Raw genomic sequence first — 18,458 nt, 5'->3', positions numbered from 1 at the left:
AACTATAGGATACATTGAGTTCAATCGGATACGTCAAAACGTGCGTTTCCATATGGTTAACACATCACATACCGCTTGGACTAATCCGTTCAATATTTGCGAGGTACCCGCGCCGCAAAGCGCGCGGTTCTTATTACTAGTTATATTTATCCATCACATACTATATGTCCACCTCACATACGCATTAAAAGCCGAAATTATGTAAACAAAAAAGATACATAAAAAAAATTATATATTATTCTGTTGTTTTACATCACCTGTTATAGTTTAATGAAATTAATAAACACAGAAATAATCAACAAGAGTTTGTCAATTAAAGTTTATGTTGTATCAATCCAAAAGTCCCATTGCAAATTCAGCCACATCCAAAGCATAGTGGACAATGACTTTAAAACAATAGATTGTTTGATATAAACACAACACAAATTATTCAAATAGATGACCATACCAAACATGTCATTATTATAAAAAGTTTATGGAACATTAATCAGTTGACTTGCTTGCCATGTTTTTTAGCAACCCTTTTGAGCTCTTTATCCATCTGACCGGTGAGCATCAACCCAAACATCTTTAAATCGCCCCTCAAGGCCCAAACCGGATTACCAAAAGTCAAAGGAACGTTTCCTTCCACAAAAAAGTGGCTATACCAAGCCATACTATAAGCAAGCACAGGCATGAGGAACACGAACCACCCGTTGAACGCAACTGCATAAAGCAAGCACAGAATGCAAGAAAGCGTAGCCATGAAATGCCATCTTTTTGTCGCTGGTTTTGAGTGTTGTTTCAAGTAAAATGGCCAGAATTCCTCCATGTTCTTGAAACTCATGATCTTTGGTACAAGAACACTAATTTGGAGGAAAATACCAAGTTTGTTAGGAAACGGAAGGTTGGCTTTACCTATTTGTAGAGATGGATTTAGACCAAAAGGATGAAACTAGGACTTATCTTTATTTTTGTTTTTATCTTAATCTTAATCATAATCATAATCTTAATTGTACGTTATCTTATCTTATCTTATCACATATTATATCATATCATATCATCCTTAAAAAAATGTTTTTAAATAAAAAAGATTTTTTATTTTTTTTAAATCGGGTTAATTATTATAGAATGACAACGTTGCTTATTTTTAAAATCTTTACCTTATTATGTGACAACACGTTAAACATATCTTTAAGTTGGCCATTGTTTGTTAGATTAAATCAGTTAAAACGTCCCACAAATTCCGTTCTTACTTCAAATATATCTTTAGTTTAGAATTTATAATGATAATAATATTTTTAATTAAACCATTCCAAAAATCAAATTTTTATGATTTTTAATATATATATATATATATATATATATATATATATATATAGAATTGCGCTAAAATAAGAACCACTTCGAGTTGTAAGAACCGCGAGAACTTTTTGATCCGGACCGAGGTGAACCAATTTTTTTTTCATAAACGTAGATGCATGTATTATAAACACATTTGTAAAAAAAATTCAAAAAAAAAATGTCGTGTGTGTAGTTTTGAGCACCACAAGTTTGTGTTTACGGTACCCGTAAATTTTCCGGTTAGATTTACGGTACCCGTAAACACAAACTTGTGGTGCTCAAAACTACACACACGACATTTTTTTTTTGAATTTTTCTTTTACAAATGTGTTTATAATACACGCAACTACGTTTTTGAAAAAAAAAAAATTGGTCTACCTCACCCCGCACGGTGTAGTTCTCACGGTTCTTACAACTCGAGGCGGTTCTCATTTTAGCGGTCTCCTATATAGATATAGGATAAGGATCGATTAGAAACCACCCTTTATTGTAAGAATCGCGAGAACCAATGTGAAAGCGATCAAAAATAGCTACTTTATTCTTTGAACATTTGAATGGCACATATCCAGAGAATCAGAGATATCATATTTTATTTTTTAAAGACATTTAATGTTATTAAATGATTTGTTAGTTTATTAATGTTATTTTTTAATTCAACTATGTATCATATTTTATTTTCTTAAAGACATTTAATGTTATTAAATTGATGATTTGTTAGTTTATTAATGTTATTTTTTTAATTCAACTGGTTTTTTAGCTATTTTAGGTTGTGTTCAGATTGGTTCTTGCGGTTCTCGCAATAAAGGTGGTTCTTGCATGAACCTTACCCTATATATATAATATATATAGGGGACCGTTAAAATGAAAACCACCTACAGTTGTAAGAACCGAGAGAACCACTTTCTAGCCACTAGATCAACAAAATGGATGGATGAGATTAAGACCATATGTAATGGGCTTTATAAGGGCATGAAAGATTTTGATAATGCCCTTACACCATTACTCATGGGCATTATAGGGACATGAAGAGTGAGGGGCATTTCTATAATAATGCCCAAAGAGAAGAAAAATAATGGAAAGTAATAAATGAAATGAGCATTAACCATTACACTTTTTTTAAAAAGGCATTATGATGATGATGTGGTGAAAAATGCCCCTTAGTGGGCATTAACCATTACCTATGGTCTAAAAGTAACTAAAATTAATATTAAATACATTTTGTCTTATTATGTATTTAATATTTTAATTGAAAATGGTAGTTTAATAAAATACTATTATTTGTCTTTTAGTCTTTATTATTTTTTTATTACTTTTTTGTTTTATTATATTACTTTTTATTTTTTCAACATAATTTTTTTATTAAAATCATTTTTTAATTCAAATTTTTTTAACGAAACGATTTTTTTTGCGCGTCGGTTTTTGTACGCCGTTTATACGCCCGACTTTTTCACGCATCGATTTTTAACGCGTCGTTTTTGAACGTCGTTTTTTACGCTAGGCTTTTTCAAGCGACGTTTTTTTAAAGCGCCGTTTTTTACGACCCATTTTAACGGGACGTTTTTCACGTCCCTTTTTTTCGCGGCGGGTTTATGCCCCGTATTCACGCCCCTTGCGCCGACGCCGTTTTATCACACGGTTTTTCACGTTTTACAATTTACGTAGAAAAAGTTTTACGTTTTAGATAAAAGTTTATGTTTTACGTTAAAAAGTTTATGTTTTGCGTTAAACTTTTTACGTTTTACATTAAACTTTTTAAGTTTTACGAAAAATATTTTACGTTTTACGTTAAAATTTTTACGTTTTACGTTAAACTTTTTATGTTTTACGTTAAACTTTTTACGTTTTGCGTTTTTACACCCGGCTTTTTCTCGCGTCGCTTTTTAACGTGCCGTTTTTACGCCCGACTCTTTCACGCGTCGTTTTTTTAACGCCCCGTTTTTTACGCGCCGTTTTTACGTTTTACAATTTACATAAAAAAGTTTTACATTTTACGTTAAAAATGTTACGTTTTAGGTTAAAAAGTTTACGTTTTACATTAAAAAGTTTACGCTTTACGTTAAAAAATTTACGTTTTATGTTAAAAAGTTTACGTTTTACGTTAAAAAGTTTACGATTTACGTTTTACGTCAAACGTTTTACGTTAAAAAATTACGTTTTACGTTAAAAACTTTACGTTTTTACATTAAAAAGTTTACGTTTTACCTTAAAAAGTTTACGTTCTACGTTAAAAAATTTACGTTCTACGTTAAACAGTTTACGTTTTTCGTTAAAAAGTTTACGTTTTATGTTTTACGTTTTTACGTTTTACGTTTTACATTTTTACGTTTTACGTTTTACGTTATACTTTTTACGTTTTACGTAAAAAAATTTTACGTTTTATGTTAAAAACTTTACGTTTTTACATTAAAAAGTTTACGTTTTTATGTTAAAAAATTTACGGGTCAGCGATACAGTTTTACGTTAAAAAATTTACGGGTCATATTTATACATACTCTGCTGTAACAAGGTATGCAACTGTTTTTTTTAACACTTTACACAATCTATCCCCAATTAAACCTCTACAGTCATGCTACATACAAAAACCCCATTTCGACAAATCAACAAATCGACCACCAAGTGTGCATATAAATTTCACAATCAAACAAACACTTGGCCATGAGTACCTAGTTAAACATCACTGATACAGTTAACACTTTCATTCACTCAAAACCTCCAAAAAAATTACATGAATTCAAAATAAACACCGATTTTAACATCGTTTGGACCCAAACCAACCTATCTCAATATATCTATTGCATCTTCTCCGTGTTCAAATCCATTTCCACTGATCACCTTCAACACCCATTTTCTCATAAGCTATATGCTTCAATTAATTCAAGAATCAATTCACATAAAATATGCTCAGAACATATAACAATCCAAACTTACATACCTGAATTGCGACTGGACACTGGGTATAAGAACAACTTGAAAACTTGATGCTAATCGGCAGTCGCCGGTGGTTACTCGGTGGTCACCGATGTGATTGTAATCGGAGGTAGAGGTTGGTTATCAGTGGTCTGCCAGAGATTTGACAGCAGTGGCGATATCAGACCTCGGCTGTTGGTGGGTAGGGTGGTCGTTCGCCGGTGGGTGTCGGCGACAAAAGAAGAGATGGTCGACCGTGGTGATGGAGTGGCAGAATGGTGGTAGACGGTGATCGGTCTTGTTTGCCGGAGGTAATCAGAGGTGAGCAGGGTGGTTGTCGTGATGGATGTACGGTGGTGGATATGGTGAATCGGAGGTGGAGAAGAAGATGGGTAAAGAGTGGTTACCGACGGTGGATTATGATTTGGGTTTCTTAGAGTGCAGAGGATTTTGGAGGTAGATGAAAAATGGTGGATTATAAGAGAGGAGGGAGTATATAAAAAGTCAGTAGCTTTAATTGTGGAGAGATGGAAGATTTGACATTTGGGGTAAATGACCAACATACCCTTTATGTTGGCATAACCTGATTGGTTGAGAGTGGTTCTCGCGGTTCTTACAACTAGAGGTAGTTTTCATTTTTGCGGTCCCCATATATATATATATATATATATATATATATATATATATATATATATATATATATATATATATATATATATATATATATATATATATATATATATATATATATATATATATATATATATATATATATATATATATATATATATGTAGAGTAGGAGTTGGGTGGAAAGTGTGTTTTTCCTAGAAATTCTAGGAAGCAATAAGAACGCGACATGTGGCATTGAAGGATTTTATCTAAAAGGGCATTTATGTACTTTCACAATCTATTGTTATTTTAGGAAATTATCTTCAATAACTAATGTTAGGGGAGGATTTTCTAACAATTAATGATCCTTACTTCTGTGACAGATAGTGATCCTCAGAAGAGCTTCAGGATCAGGATCATGGATCACCCTAAGGATCCTCATACTAACGATTGGCTGTTTGTGTTTCGTATTGTTTTGCAGGAGCATTGAGTTTGACTTGGTCTTGGCAACGTTACTATGGAATATTCCACGGGTATTTCGCACACATTTGAATAGAAATGGATGTTGTGGAGAACGTGGGAGCATGGCACAAAAGTCGGACAGTTAGTTAGCTTAGTTAGCTTTCATTTTTAAAGGGGTGACGAGCTAAATTTAGAACACTTAGCCATTTTCAGTTACACACACACTCTCGTGCAATTGCAGTCTCAAAGCTCTCAGCGAACACTTAACAAATTTCACACTTTTACACGATTAACCATAGTGATCCTTGTACTTAGCTCGTCACTATCCGAAGTTGTAAACTTTTATTGATTTATTTGAGCTTGGTGATCGGTAGTTTCCATCACCCGAGGTTTTTTATGCCGGAGATCTTCTAAAGATCAAGGGCTTTTTCCTCGTATAAATCCTTGTGTTGTTTATGCAATTTACATCGAAGTGATCCTTATTATTGTTCTTCATTTCAAGCATCATTCCCCGTAACTAAGAGTTTGGTTGCATTATCCTCATTAGATTTTTGACCAAAACAACTAACTATCCATAAATTTTGGAATTTTTTATTTTCGATTTTTGATCTCACTTAATATCAATCATTCCTTCGTTTTCTTGCTGGAATCTATCAGCATGTTCTTGGTACTGTGCTTTAACATTCAGATTCATACAGCTGTGTTTTAACAGCAAGCAGATTCATACAGTTGTGTTTTAGCATTCAGATTCAAACAGTTGTGTTTTAACAGCAAGCAGACGCATACAGTTGTGTTTTAGCATTCAGATTCATACAGTTGTGTTTTAACAGCAAGCAGATTCATACAGTTGTGTTTTAGCATTCAGATTCATACAACTGTGTTTTAACAGCAAGCAGATTCATACAAATGTGTTTTATCATTCAGATTTATACAACTGTGTTCTAACAGCAATTCAGATTCATACAGCTGTGTTTTAACAGCAAGCAGATTCATACAAATGTGTTTTATCATTCAGATTCATACAGCTGTGTTTTAACAGCAAGCAGATTCTTGACGCTGTGTTTTAACAGCAAGCAGATTCTTGACGCTTTGTTTTAACAGCAAGCAGATTCTTGACGCTGTGTTTTACATGCCTCTCTACAATCATCAATTAAAATAGAAAAAACACCGCCAAGTTACAAGCAGATTAAGACCGAAAACGTATATGCACTTCAAGAACGTTAATCACAACACAATATATGAATACCTAGTGAAGAAAAGGGGTATCAACAAGCCTTGGAACCGAAATCTGAATGCTTTTGGGGTCCTGTTTTGCGTCGCCAACAGCAAGGGGGAGTAGAGATCGCAGGTTTTATTATGTTTAGGGTTGGATTGGAGAGAGAAAGAGAGAAAATCAAATCAATAATGGAGAGAGAGAGGGAAAATCCCATGAAAGTAGGGATTGCAGTTATCTAATTGATTTAAAAAAACGGCCATTTGACAAAATTGCCCCTATTCATTTAAAACAATCAATTAATTAAACTCAAATATTACAAGATTGCCACTGATTTAATCTCAACCCTTAAACACACCAATCGGATGGAGCAGATCGCTTCCTAGACTTTCTAGGAAAAACACACTTTCCGTGCGAACCCTACTCTCTCTCTCTCTCTATATATATATATATATATATATATATATATATATATATATATATGGCGATAGGATCATGAGAAAACTACATGTAAATGAGAAAACCAGAAAACTAACTAAAAAAAGCTTAAAAAAACCTAAAAAACATAACAAAATTATTTTTTTTACAATTTTTTATAAAAAAATCGTTATTTTATATATATACAAAAAACTTGTAGTGCACATGTGCATTATATGTATACTACACATCTGTATTACATGCTTAAAATTAGATTTTAAGTTTAGTTTAGCTTTTAGGGTTAGGTTTTTTTGAAGGTTTAGGATTAGGATTAGGTTTTTTGGGGGGGGGGGGGGGAGGGGGTTTAGGTTTTTGGGGGTGGTGGTGGGGGGGTTAGGTTTTTTTTCGGGTTTATGTTTAGGGTTAGTTTTAGGTTTTCGGGAGGAGGGGGGTTTAGGTTTTTGGGGGTGGGGGATTAGGCTTTTAGTGGGATGGTGAATTTAGATTTTTGGGGTGGAGGTGGGGGGTTTAGGTTTTTTTTTTTTTTTTTGGGGGGGGGGGTGTCGGTGGGGGGTGGGTTAAGTGGTTTATTCTTTTCGTATTAGTGCACATATGTAGTATAATTTTTTTAATTGAAATTTTTTTCATTCACAAAAAGTAGCGATTTTTTTATAAAAAATTGTAAAAAAAAATATGTATGTTTTTAAAGCTTTTTTAGTTAGTTTTTTTGGTTTTCTCGTTTAAACTAGTTTCTCATGTTCCATCCCCTATATATATATATATATATATATATATATATATATATATATATATATATATATATATATATATATATATATATATGTAGGGGTCTGCTAAAATGAGAACCAACTCGAGTTGTAAGAACCGTGAGAACTATACCGTACGGGGCGAGGTGGACCAAATTTTTTTTCACAATGCGTGTATTATAAATACATTTGTAAAAAAAAAGTTTTTGAGCACCACAAGTGTGTGTTTACGGGTACCGTAAATTTTCCGGTAGGATTTACGGTACCCGTAAACACAAACTTGTGGTGCTCAAAACTACACACACGACATTTTTTTGAATTTTTTTTTTACAAATGTGTTTATAATACACGCATCTACGTTTATGAAAAAAATTTTGGTCCACCTCGTCCCGTACGGTGTAGTTCTCACGGTTCTTACAACTCGAGGTGGTTCTCATTTTAGCGGTCCCCTATATATATAGATAGGGTCAGGTTAATTTGTGAACAACCCCCTTGATTGTGAACACTAGTAAACTAATCCTAGTCCTTGATTATCAATACACAAGTGTAAATCAATGGTCAGGATTTATTCAATTAGTTTATAAATATACTAGTGTTCATTCTAGAACTCATCATACACATATATATATATATATATATATATATTTTGAATGGGTAAAATAAGAACTACCTTTAGTTAAAAGAATCATAAGAACTCATCCTAGCATTTGATATCCAATTGATGTAAGGCTAAGATTTGTTTGTGATTAAAGCATGTGGGGTTTTACTCTTTTATTTAAAAATAATATATTGTCTTATAAGGGGGGAAAAGGACTTTTGTTAACTAATACTTATTGAGAGCTTCACTCAAATCCAACATGTCTTGCATTTCAAACTTATCAAATAAAAAAAAAAAACTTCACCTTTACATAAAGACAACTAAAAATAATTAATATTTTAGTTAAAGAATAGACATAAAATAACTCAAAAAAACCTTATCTCTGTATCTTTTTTATTAATAAAAACCATAAAACAAGAAGCCATGTGTTCGATCTTTGTGCAACTTGTTATTTTTGTTTTTTTCCCTAATCTAATTTAAACTATTGCTTCCTAAACAAGCATATGCAAACTGCTTATATCGAACACAAAAGCAAAATACAAACAAATGCAAACATTTTGTTACGCTATAGGGTGTGGTTATGATACCATGACCCTCTATATCAGTGTTATGTCACCCACCTTTAATCTATTATTCAAAATCACTACCTTAAGGGTGTGGTCATGACCCAAACCACTATTCCCTTATTTATTTTAATTTATCTTTATCTAAAGGAAAAGAAAATGATTTCTTGAAAAATGGAAAGAAGGACCATGGTTGCCATGGTTTAATCCATGCAAATCATGATGGACCAGGCATGTGAATGGTGTAGCCTTTCATTCATGTTCCTAAATGGCAAATCATGTCCCAACTATGATTCCCACACCCTTTAGCCTTAGTTGTCTAGTTGTTTAAGGATTTATTGCTATGAATATAAAATTTGAAAATTAGAATAACACGTAAATCTGTATATCAATGTATGCTATGATTCTATTAATTTGTGAGCTAGTTTCTAAAAACTTGAATTCTAGGGCTAATGATGCAAGGATCGAAAACTTGTATGTTATAAATTTGAACTTCAAAAATTGCAATGTTTTTTTTTTGTTTCGAATGTCATCGTATTTTTATACTATGTGTTTTCTCATGGGTAATGATTATATATTTTTTGTTATATGTTCGTCACTTCGACCCGACCCGACCTGAACGGCGATCGACCCGAAAATTTTAATGTTTGGTTGTGAAAAATTTAAACATCGGAAATTTGGAGCTCATTGAAAAAAAAATGTATGAGTGCGTCACCGTTCTATTATAACTAACAATCTCATTCTGAAAATGGTGATATTTAGGTCCAAAAATCTAGAGTAAACTTCGCTCTTACTCCCTGTGGTTTGACCTATTTAACACTTTTGCTCAAATAGTTTAAAAACAGTCATTTTCCTCTCTGAAGTTTCTACTTTTTCTTTAATATGCTCCCTAGGTTTAACTCCATCCAAAATCTCTGTTAATATTATAGGCATTTTGGTAATTATACATGTAATGAGAAGGGTATTTTCGTAACTTTATAAATAATTATAACTATATAAAAATAGAAACAATAAATCATAACACCACCACCCATCAGCAACCACCACCGCCACCCATCAGCAACCATCACCATCATTAGCCACACCACCGCCACCATGTTCCATCAGCAACCCCCACCGCCTGCCACAACCGCCACTATCACCACCTGGGTTTTCTCTCTAAATATCTATCTCTCTATCTCTCTCTTTCACACACACACACAAGAACACAACCATCTCAAACCAATTCTCGCAAGTGGTTAGGGTTTAAACTCGCCTCAAACCAAATTCGGCAATATCACCATTCACTACTACTAACCTGGTCTGCCCCGAAATTCGACTGTCGGCGTCGTTCAACGCATTTAGGGCTTCGATTGAAAGCTCAGACCACCATATTATGCATGTGTAGGGCTTAGATTTAGGGTCGCCGCCCTTCCACGAGATTTTAGGGGCTTCGAATTGAAACCCCTTCAATCGTACTCGTTGGACTAGATTTTAGATGGTTTAAACCCAAACCACCTTACCCGTTGTTTCAGATCTATTTCAGATATATGTTTTCCGATCTGTTTCAGAAATCTTGAGGGGTTTGGTGAGGGCGGGATTTGGTTTAAGATCTATTTTCAGGAATATTAGAGGGGTTGGGTGAGGGCCGCTGGAGGTGGTGGGTGAGGGGGTAGTGCAAAGTGGTGGTGGTGGTGCATTGGAGCTGGAGGAAGGTGGTGGTTCACGGTGGTTGTGAGAAAGAGTGAAAATAGTGAATGAAGTTTTACTTTTTTTGTATGTATAAATCATGAGTTTAATGAATTAATAACAAATAAATACTTTTTATATATTAAATTATCAAAATACCTCTGAGTTAACAAACACTTTGGATGGAGTTAGGGTCGAGGAGTATATTAAAATAAAAGTAGAAACACCAAGGAGGAAAATAACAGTTATTAAACTATTGAGATAAAGTGTTAAAATAGCTAAAACCATATGAAGCAAAATTAAAGTTAACACAAAAATCTATAAAAAAAAAGACTGTTGATAATTGGTCTAATGCAAACAAAATCACTGACTCATATACCATGGCCTGGCCATGAGTGTTTTTGTAAAGTAAGAACAAAACAAAAACATTTGTGTTTTCAATATTGCACTTTGTTTTAACGTGCTCCGATGCATTTAATTAAGGGTCCTAATATTAATATATGGCAAAAACTTATTTACACATGGTGTATATGGGCCGTATACAGTTATACGGCCCGTATAGAATGAAATAAAACTAACAAAGTCTGTGCCAGCAGACTTTGTCAGTTTTTTACATTCCATACGGCCCGTATACACCACGTGTAAATAATTTGCCTGGTCGTATACAATGTATACGAACGATGTATACGGGCCATATAATTGTATACGACCCGTATGAAACGAAAATTAGATTTTACCCAAATTATTTAAGGGATTTAAGGTGTCAATCAAACGAGACATTTTACAGTCGTTAGGTGGTCAAATATTTCTAAAAGTAGAAAAAAATAAAATATTAACAAGTAACAAAGATTGAATAACAAAAAAATGTGTCGTATGACTGTAATAAAAAGGAAGGGTGAGGCATTTGATGAGAGTTGTAAGGATAAACTTTTTAATCACTTGTTTTCGACGGGGATGTAATGCAATGATTCTGCTAGTGGTCGGGCTTCTAATGCTTACACAGGGTGATAAACAACGCTGATATGAACACAAACCAACTGCTTTGTCTTGAGTCGTCAGGAAAACTTTTTCCTTATGGGAGGGTGAGTAGTATGAGTCTGAGTCCATTGTGGTTCGTGAATGTTTCGAATCATCATAGAAGACGTGTCGGGTTCTGCTAGAAGAGTATCAGGATTTTGTTGGTTTGTTTCCAGGTAGGGTTTAGAATGTTTGAAGTATTCTTGGTTCAATACCAACTCTTCTGAAAGTCAAGAATACAACGTTCATGTATCACAAGGAATGACCGATCTAAGGCAGAGAACCTGATTTAGATACACAAATTCATCACCGGTTTCTACAGCACAAGCACATACACAATTTGTTGGAAGAACCCGACACGTCTTCTGCTAGTTACTTTTTTCTTCGATTTCAATAAATCTTTCAAGGTCTTAAGTGATGGACAATTGGTTAAAAGATGTAGAAGAGTTTGTGTAGAGATCTTTACGTACAAATTTGCATCATCCTTACGATTACAAATGAAGTATTAAAAGATGTTAGTTTCTTGACAATATGGTTTCTCGACAAATGAAGTATTATATGTCCTTGCTGCCTCTTCGGTTGGTAAAAGACATAGGATGGTTTCTAATACAGGCTCTTTTAGAGAAGCGTTGCGATTCAAGGGTTTATGAGTAAAAGATGTTAGTTTCTTGACAGTATGGTTTCTCAAAAAATGAAGTATTATCTGTCCTTGCTGCCTCTTCGGTTGGTAAAAGACATAGGATGGTTTCTAATACAGGCTCTTTGTCAGTTCGGTTGCTTTATTCTCTTTAATATATTAGAACGATCCTTATTTTGTCACGTACATGCGTTTAATTCCCAACATCCTTATTGTATCAGACTCTCTCCCCTCCTTTTCTCTCTATTAGAACGATCCTTGACTTGAATTATGGATTTCGGTTGGGTCAGAAAAACTTAACAAGAGAAGCAACTAAAAAAATACAATTGATTACTCGGTCGAATAACGGATCCGTTCAAGTTGAGCTTCCTGATGCAATTTTCACAGTGGTACCAATGTCCTACTACTACAATCCTTCCAACACCTGATTCCGATACAACCCTTGATGTTGATACCGGTTTTACCTCATGAAAAGGAAAGAAAGAAAATATTTTTAGAGAAGCGTTGGGATTAACGGGTTATGAGTGAAAGAGTTAACATTCAGATTCAGATTCAGGAAGCAGATGTTTAGTAGTGTTTGAGAAACTAACAAGGTAAACCCGAATTTTCAAAATTTTAGACACTTACTTGAACCGTTAGTAATGCTAGATGTCATTTTGGCTGAACCACAACCTATTACAGCACTGTATGAACCTGTGTTTTGAAAATAGGCTTTGTTCTTCGTTTATTGGATCGTTCTAATAGATTAAAGAGGTTTTTACCATTTTTTACCATATGTATACGGGTCGTATACGGTTTATACGGGCCGTATATTGTTATACGGCCCGTATACTATGGGTAAAAAATGGTAAAAATTGGTTTATTCTCTCTTTAATCTATTAGAACGATCCTTGTCTTGAGAACCTGATTCTGATTTAAACAATGGAATTTGTGGATCAACAGAAATAACTGAAAATAACTCGCCATTCTCTTGCACCTGTATACGTTCACGAACCACAATGGACTCAGACTCATACTACTAGCAGAAGAACCCGACAGGTCTTCTGTGATGATTCAAAACATTCACGAACCACAATGGAATTTGTGGATCAACAGAAATAACTGAAAATAACTCGCCATTCTCTTGCACCTGTATACGTTCACGAACCACAATGGACTCAGACTCATACTACTAGCAGAAGAACCCGACACGTCGTCCGTTCAAGTTAAGCTTCCTGATACATATCGTTCGTAAGAAACTTTTCGTGCATTGAACCTTCAGTTGTGTACCCTTCAATCTTCTTGAGTATTTTTCTAACTTTATGCTTGCATCCACCAAAGTGAATATTAACTTTGAGTGAAAGAGTTTGGAAACCGGACGGAATCTATGAAGAAACTGTTGGAATTTGTGGATTTCGGTTGGTTCAGAAACTTAACAAGAGAAGCAACTAAAAAAATACAATTGATTTCTCTTCCGGTTACCAGGCCTATCATCTCCGTGTACGTTTGGTTTCCTCAACGATCAGCCCTTTTTCCTTTGGTTTCTGGTTGATTTTCAGGGTGAGGGTTTTGAATTGATTCATGCGCTCAAGTTTCAACTAATGGAGTGAAATATTTGTTGGAATTTGTGGATCAACAGAAATAACTGAATACAACCGGTCAAATCACACATTATATAAAGTGTAAACTTATCGTGTGTTGTAGTTTGGAAAGATGACCGAATAGAGATCTGAATCAAGATTTACGTCTGATGGATCGTTCTAATAGATTAAAGAGGTTTTTTACCATTTTTTACCATATGTATACGGGTCGTATACGGTTTATACGGCCGTATACGATTGGTAAAAATATTTTTACCGATCATATACTATGTATACGATGACAGTATACGGGCCGTATATTGTTATACGGCTCGTATACTATGGGTAAAAAATGGTAAAAATTGGTTTATTCTCTCTTTAATCTATTAGAACGATCCTTTGGTGCCAATCTATGCACCTGAAATATGGTTTATTTGAATATGAAGATGAAGATGAAGATCAATAGAAATAACTGAAATAACTCGCCATTCTCTTGCACCTGTATACGTTGATTGTGGATTTAACTTGTAAGAATTGGGTATATTGCATGATAGAAGACACATATCGTCCGTTCAAGTTGAGCTTCCTGATGCAATTTGTTGTAATTTGTGGATTTCGGTTGGTTCAGATCTCGGAAGTACTGAACAACAGAAATAACAGCTTCGGTTTCATCAATCGGTTTTTTGACAAATCATCTGTTTCCTGAATCTGAATCTGAAAGTTAACTAAACCCCTCAAGTTGTCATTCATAACAACTAAGCGTCTGGAGAAGAGTATGTTGATATAGGAGAGTTGATGCAAACCGCATAAGTCTTCTGTTATGATTCGAAACATTCCGATTAACTAGCAGAACCCGACACGTCTTCTGTGATGATTCGAAACATTCCGAATAACTAGCAGAACCCGACACATCTTTGGGTGGTGATTTACTCGATCCACTTACATTCGAATAACACTGAGAATCCACAATGCTTATGGCTAGATTCTTTCCTTCAATCTTGGCAAAATCAATGCCTGCTTGTTTTATTATCACGAAAGAACTGAACAACCGAGATAACAGCTCCGTTATGGTGTTTTTACGGGAAAACACCATTATTTGGAATGCTATGATGAAATTGGACCTGTAATGAGTGATGAAATTGGAGCTATCGATCAGAGATTTCCATGATTCGATTGCTATAACAGGATGGATGTTACACATACACAGATAGATAAGCTGTCACAGTTGTCAAGACTGTTTGTTGGGTTTTCAATGCTCACACAGGGTGATAAACAACGCTGATACGAACACATGTGTTTCGAAATAGGATTTGTTCTTGGTTTAATGAAGTTTCACGTAACATCTAGTTATATTCAGATTTAAACAATGCCCGCCTCAACTGAGATAACGGACATCCATCAAGCTCAAAAAGAAAACTTGTGTTTCCCATAGTCACAAAAGATTGCAGTTTGTATTTCGCATAGCCACCGTTTCCGTAGTAAGAAACAATTCATAATTGTCGACGACGTCACTAGGGTTTTTTCTCTTCCGGTTACCAGACCTATCATCTCCGTCTACGTTTGGTTTCCTCAACGAAGAATCATCAGCCATTATCTGCCCTTTTTCCTTTGGTTTCTGGTTGATTTTCAGGGTGAGGGTTTTGAATTGATTCCAAACATTTTATCGTGTTTTTTAATTTTAATAAAGCAACGAAGATTGAATATGCAAACCGCATCCGTCTTCTGTTATGATTCAAAACATTCCGAATAACTAGCAGAACCTGACACGTCTTCATAGCCATATTCCCACTCATGAGTTGTTGATCTTTGGGTGGTGATTTACTCCCGAACAAACCATGCCCACCTTGACCAGAATAGATAAGCGTATCACTCGATCCACTTACATTCGAATAACGCTGAGAATCCACAACGCTTATGGCCAGATTCTTTCCTTCAATCTTGGCAAAATCAATGTCTGCTTGTTTTATTATCACGAAAGTACTGAACAACCGAGATAGGCACAATAACAACAACAGCTTTCCATGATTTGGAGACTGATCGGAATCGAATCAGTGATTTTACTGGAAGCCGTTTGATTATTTCCTCTTGGATCTCGAAAGGCACGTTGTCTGACATCTTGATTTTGATTACTAACTCACCATATCAATTTCTAGGTAGTTAACAACGCTAATTAGAAAAAAACGTGATTCATATACACAACGGTCTCTTTGCTTCGTCCACAGAACTATTTGCGTATACATTCTTTTGGTAGTTAACAATACTAATTAGAAAAAAATCTGTAAAATTAATCATATCGATTGCTATAACAGGATGGATGTGACACACACAGATAGATAAGCTGTCACAGTTGTCAAGACTGTTTGTCGGGTTTCCAATGCTCACACAGGGTGATAAACAACGCTGATACGAACACATGTGTTTCGAAATAGGCTTTGTTTTTGGTTTAATGAAGTTACACGTATCATCTACTTATATTGAGATTTAAACAATGCCCGCCTCAACTGAGATAACGGACATCCATCAAGCTCAAAAGGAAAACTTGTGTTTCCCATAGTCACAAAAGATTGCGGTTCGTATTTCGCATAGCCACCGTTTCCGTAGTAAAAAACGGTTGGGTTTGCACATTCAATCTTCAATACTTCATTAAATACCACTAGTATAAGAACCCGACACGTCTTCATGTTACGGAGAATGTTCTAGAAATTGAAGGAAAAGGAAAACATTTGTTGAAATCGAATTTGACAATAAAGTTTAAAGTTATCGTGTGTTGTAGTTTGGAAAGATGACCGAATAGAGATCTGAATAACAAACTGTAGAGAACTTGTATGTGTCGGGTTCTTCTGCTAGTTACTCGATCAACAGACTGATTAGTAATGTTACTCTACTTGTGCTCCGATTTAAGCGGAGTGTTTCGATCAACGTTGTTAAAGGCGATGAAGAGTTTAGAAACCCTAGAATGACTGTGTTTTTACTGGAAAAAACGTGATACTTGAAAAAACATCCTTATATACGGCCCGTATACAGTTATACGGCCCGTATACATTTGGTAACATCAAAAACCTACCAAAATAATTCCATTGAGCCGTATACATTTTACAAATCGTATAAACATGTGTACGGCTCGTATAACTATATACGGGGCGTATATAGTAAAATCAAAAAAAACATTCTCTACGCATTTTCCTATTCAAAAACATTCTATACGAGCCGTATATGAGTAAAAAACGTAATTTACTCATAAATATAAAAGTAATAATTAATTCAAATAAATAATAGAGTAAATTACGATCTTGGCCCCCGTGGTTATATCACTTTTACTCTTTTAGCCCAAAAAATATGTTTTTAACATCTAAACCCCCAATGTCTTTCTTTCCAACGTTTTTAGCCCCTAACGTCTTTTTTTCTAACCCTCTTGGCCCCTGACATTTAATGGATGGGATTAGTATTAGGGGTCAAAAGGGTTAAAAAAGATGACGTTGGGGGCTCAAATGTTAAAAATAACATTTAATGGATGAGGTTAGTGTTAGGGGCCAAAAGGGTTAGAAAAGAAGACGTTGGGGGCTTAGATGTTAAAAAATTATTTTTTGAGCTAAAAGGGTAAAAGTGATATAACCACATGGGCCAAAATCGTAATTTACTCTAAATAATATTATAAATGAGAAGAAGATTAAATTAAATAATAATTATCCATAAGATATTAAACTAAATAATATTTAGTAGAAGGATTATCTATAATTAATTAGAAAAGATTAAATTAAAATAATAATTATCTATAAGAGATGCTCTAATATGACAAGTGTCCCAAAAGTGGTTTGTTTTATTATATAGTACTAGCGGTAAGACCCGTGTGCAAACACGGGTCGTTTCTTAGAAAACCATACATAACATATATTGATAGAGAGTAAAAAAATAATTACTGCATACTTACAAAATTGATATAAATTAATTAATGATTAATAGCTTTATTCAACAACAATTCAATTGTGTTGAGAGCAAACTACTTTACAAAATTACTTTAATGATAGGGTGACTTGGGATTTTGTAAAAATGTTTGTTTTTGTACTACTTTACAAAATTACATAGAATTCAAGAAAACGAAACAACAAATTAAACAGATATTGAGTTATTCAAAGTTCTGTTGAATACTAAATGAGATGTTGACCAAAATTAAAACAGTTGTTGACCAAAAGCCAATCAGATGTTGACCTTAAACAGATGTTTGGTTTAACGCCACAGATCTGTTTATGGCCAAACATCTGTTTAAGTCCAAATATCTGATATAGAAGGCCAAACATTTGTTTAAGGCAAAACATCTGTTTAAGGTGAAACATCTGTTTATGACCAAACATCTGTTTAAGCACAAACATCTATTTAAGTCCAAACCTCTGATATAAAAGGCCAAACATCTGTTAAAGGCCAAACATCTGTTTAAAGCCAAACATCTGTTTAAATCTGAACAGATGTTTAACATAATCAGATCTACTGTCTTCTCACACTGTTTTCCTCTTCAAAACACTGTTGAACGTAACATATGTAACATTCGTCAAAACACGGATCTCCGAAACCCGACTCAGATTGTAAATCGGATCCGAACCGAAATAAATAAGAATGCAAATTTTAATTTTTTATTATTGTTATTATCATGCACTAAATTAAATAATATAATCATATTCGGGTTATAAATATTAATTTTATTAAGTTTTCTTTTTCAATTCTA

General features: G+C 34.2%; 1 protein-coding gene across 1 annotated transcript; it reads right to left on the bottom strand.

Annotated features, from left to right (window-relative positions):
- Nucleotides 1–487: 487 nt before the first annotated feature.
- On the bottom strand, nucleotides 488–811 carry LOC110901403. The gene has a single exon (XM_022148234.1). The coding sequence runs from the start codon at nucleotides 809–811 to the stop codon at nucleotides 488–490; it is 324 nt and encodes a 107-aa protein (XP_022003926.1).
- Between the last annotated feature and the right edge of the window lie 17,647 nt (nucleotides 812–18,458).

This window comes from Helianthus annuus, chromosome 13 (genome assembly GCF_002127325.2).
Source record: "Helianthus annuus cultivar XRQ/B chromosome 13, HanXRQr2.0-SUNRISE, whole genome shotgun sequence".
NCBI classification, from domain to species: domain Eukaryota; kingdom Viridiplantae; phylum Streptophyta; class Magnoliopsida; order Asterales; family Asteraceae; genus Helianthus; species Helianthus annuus.
Note: the sequence above shows the minus strand (reverse complement) of the source record. Positions and strands in the feature narration are given on the sequence as shown.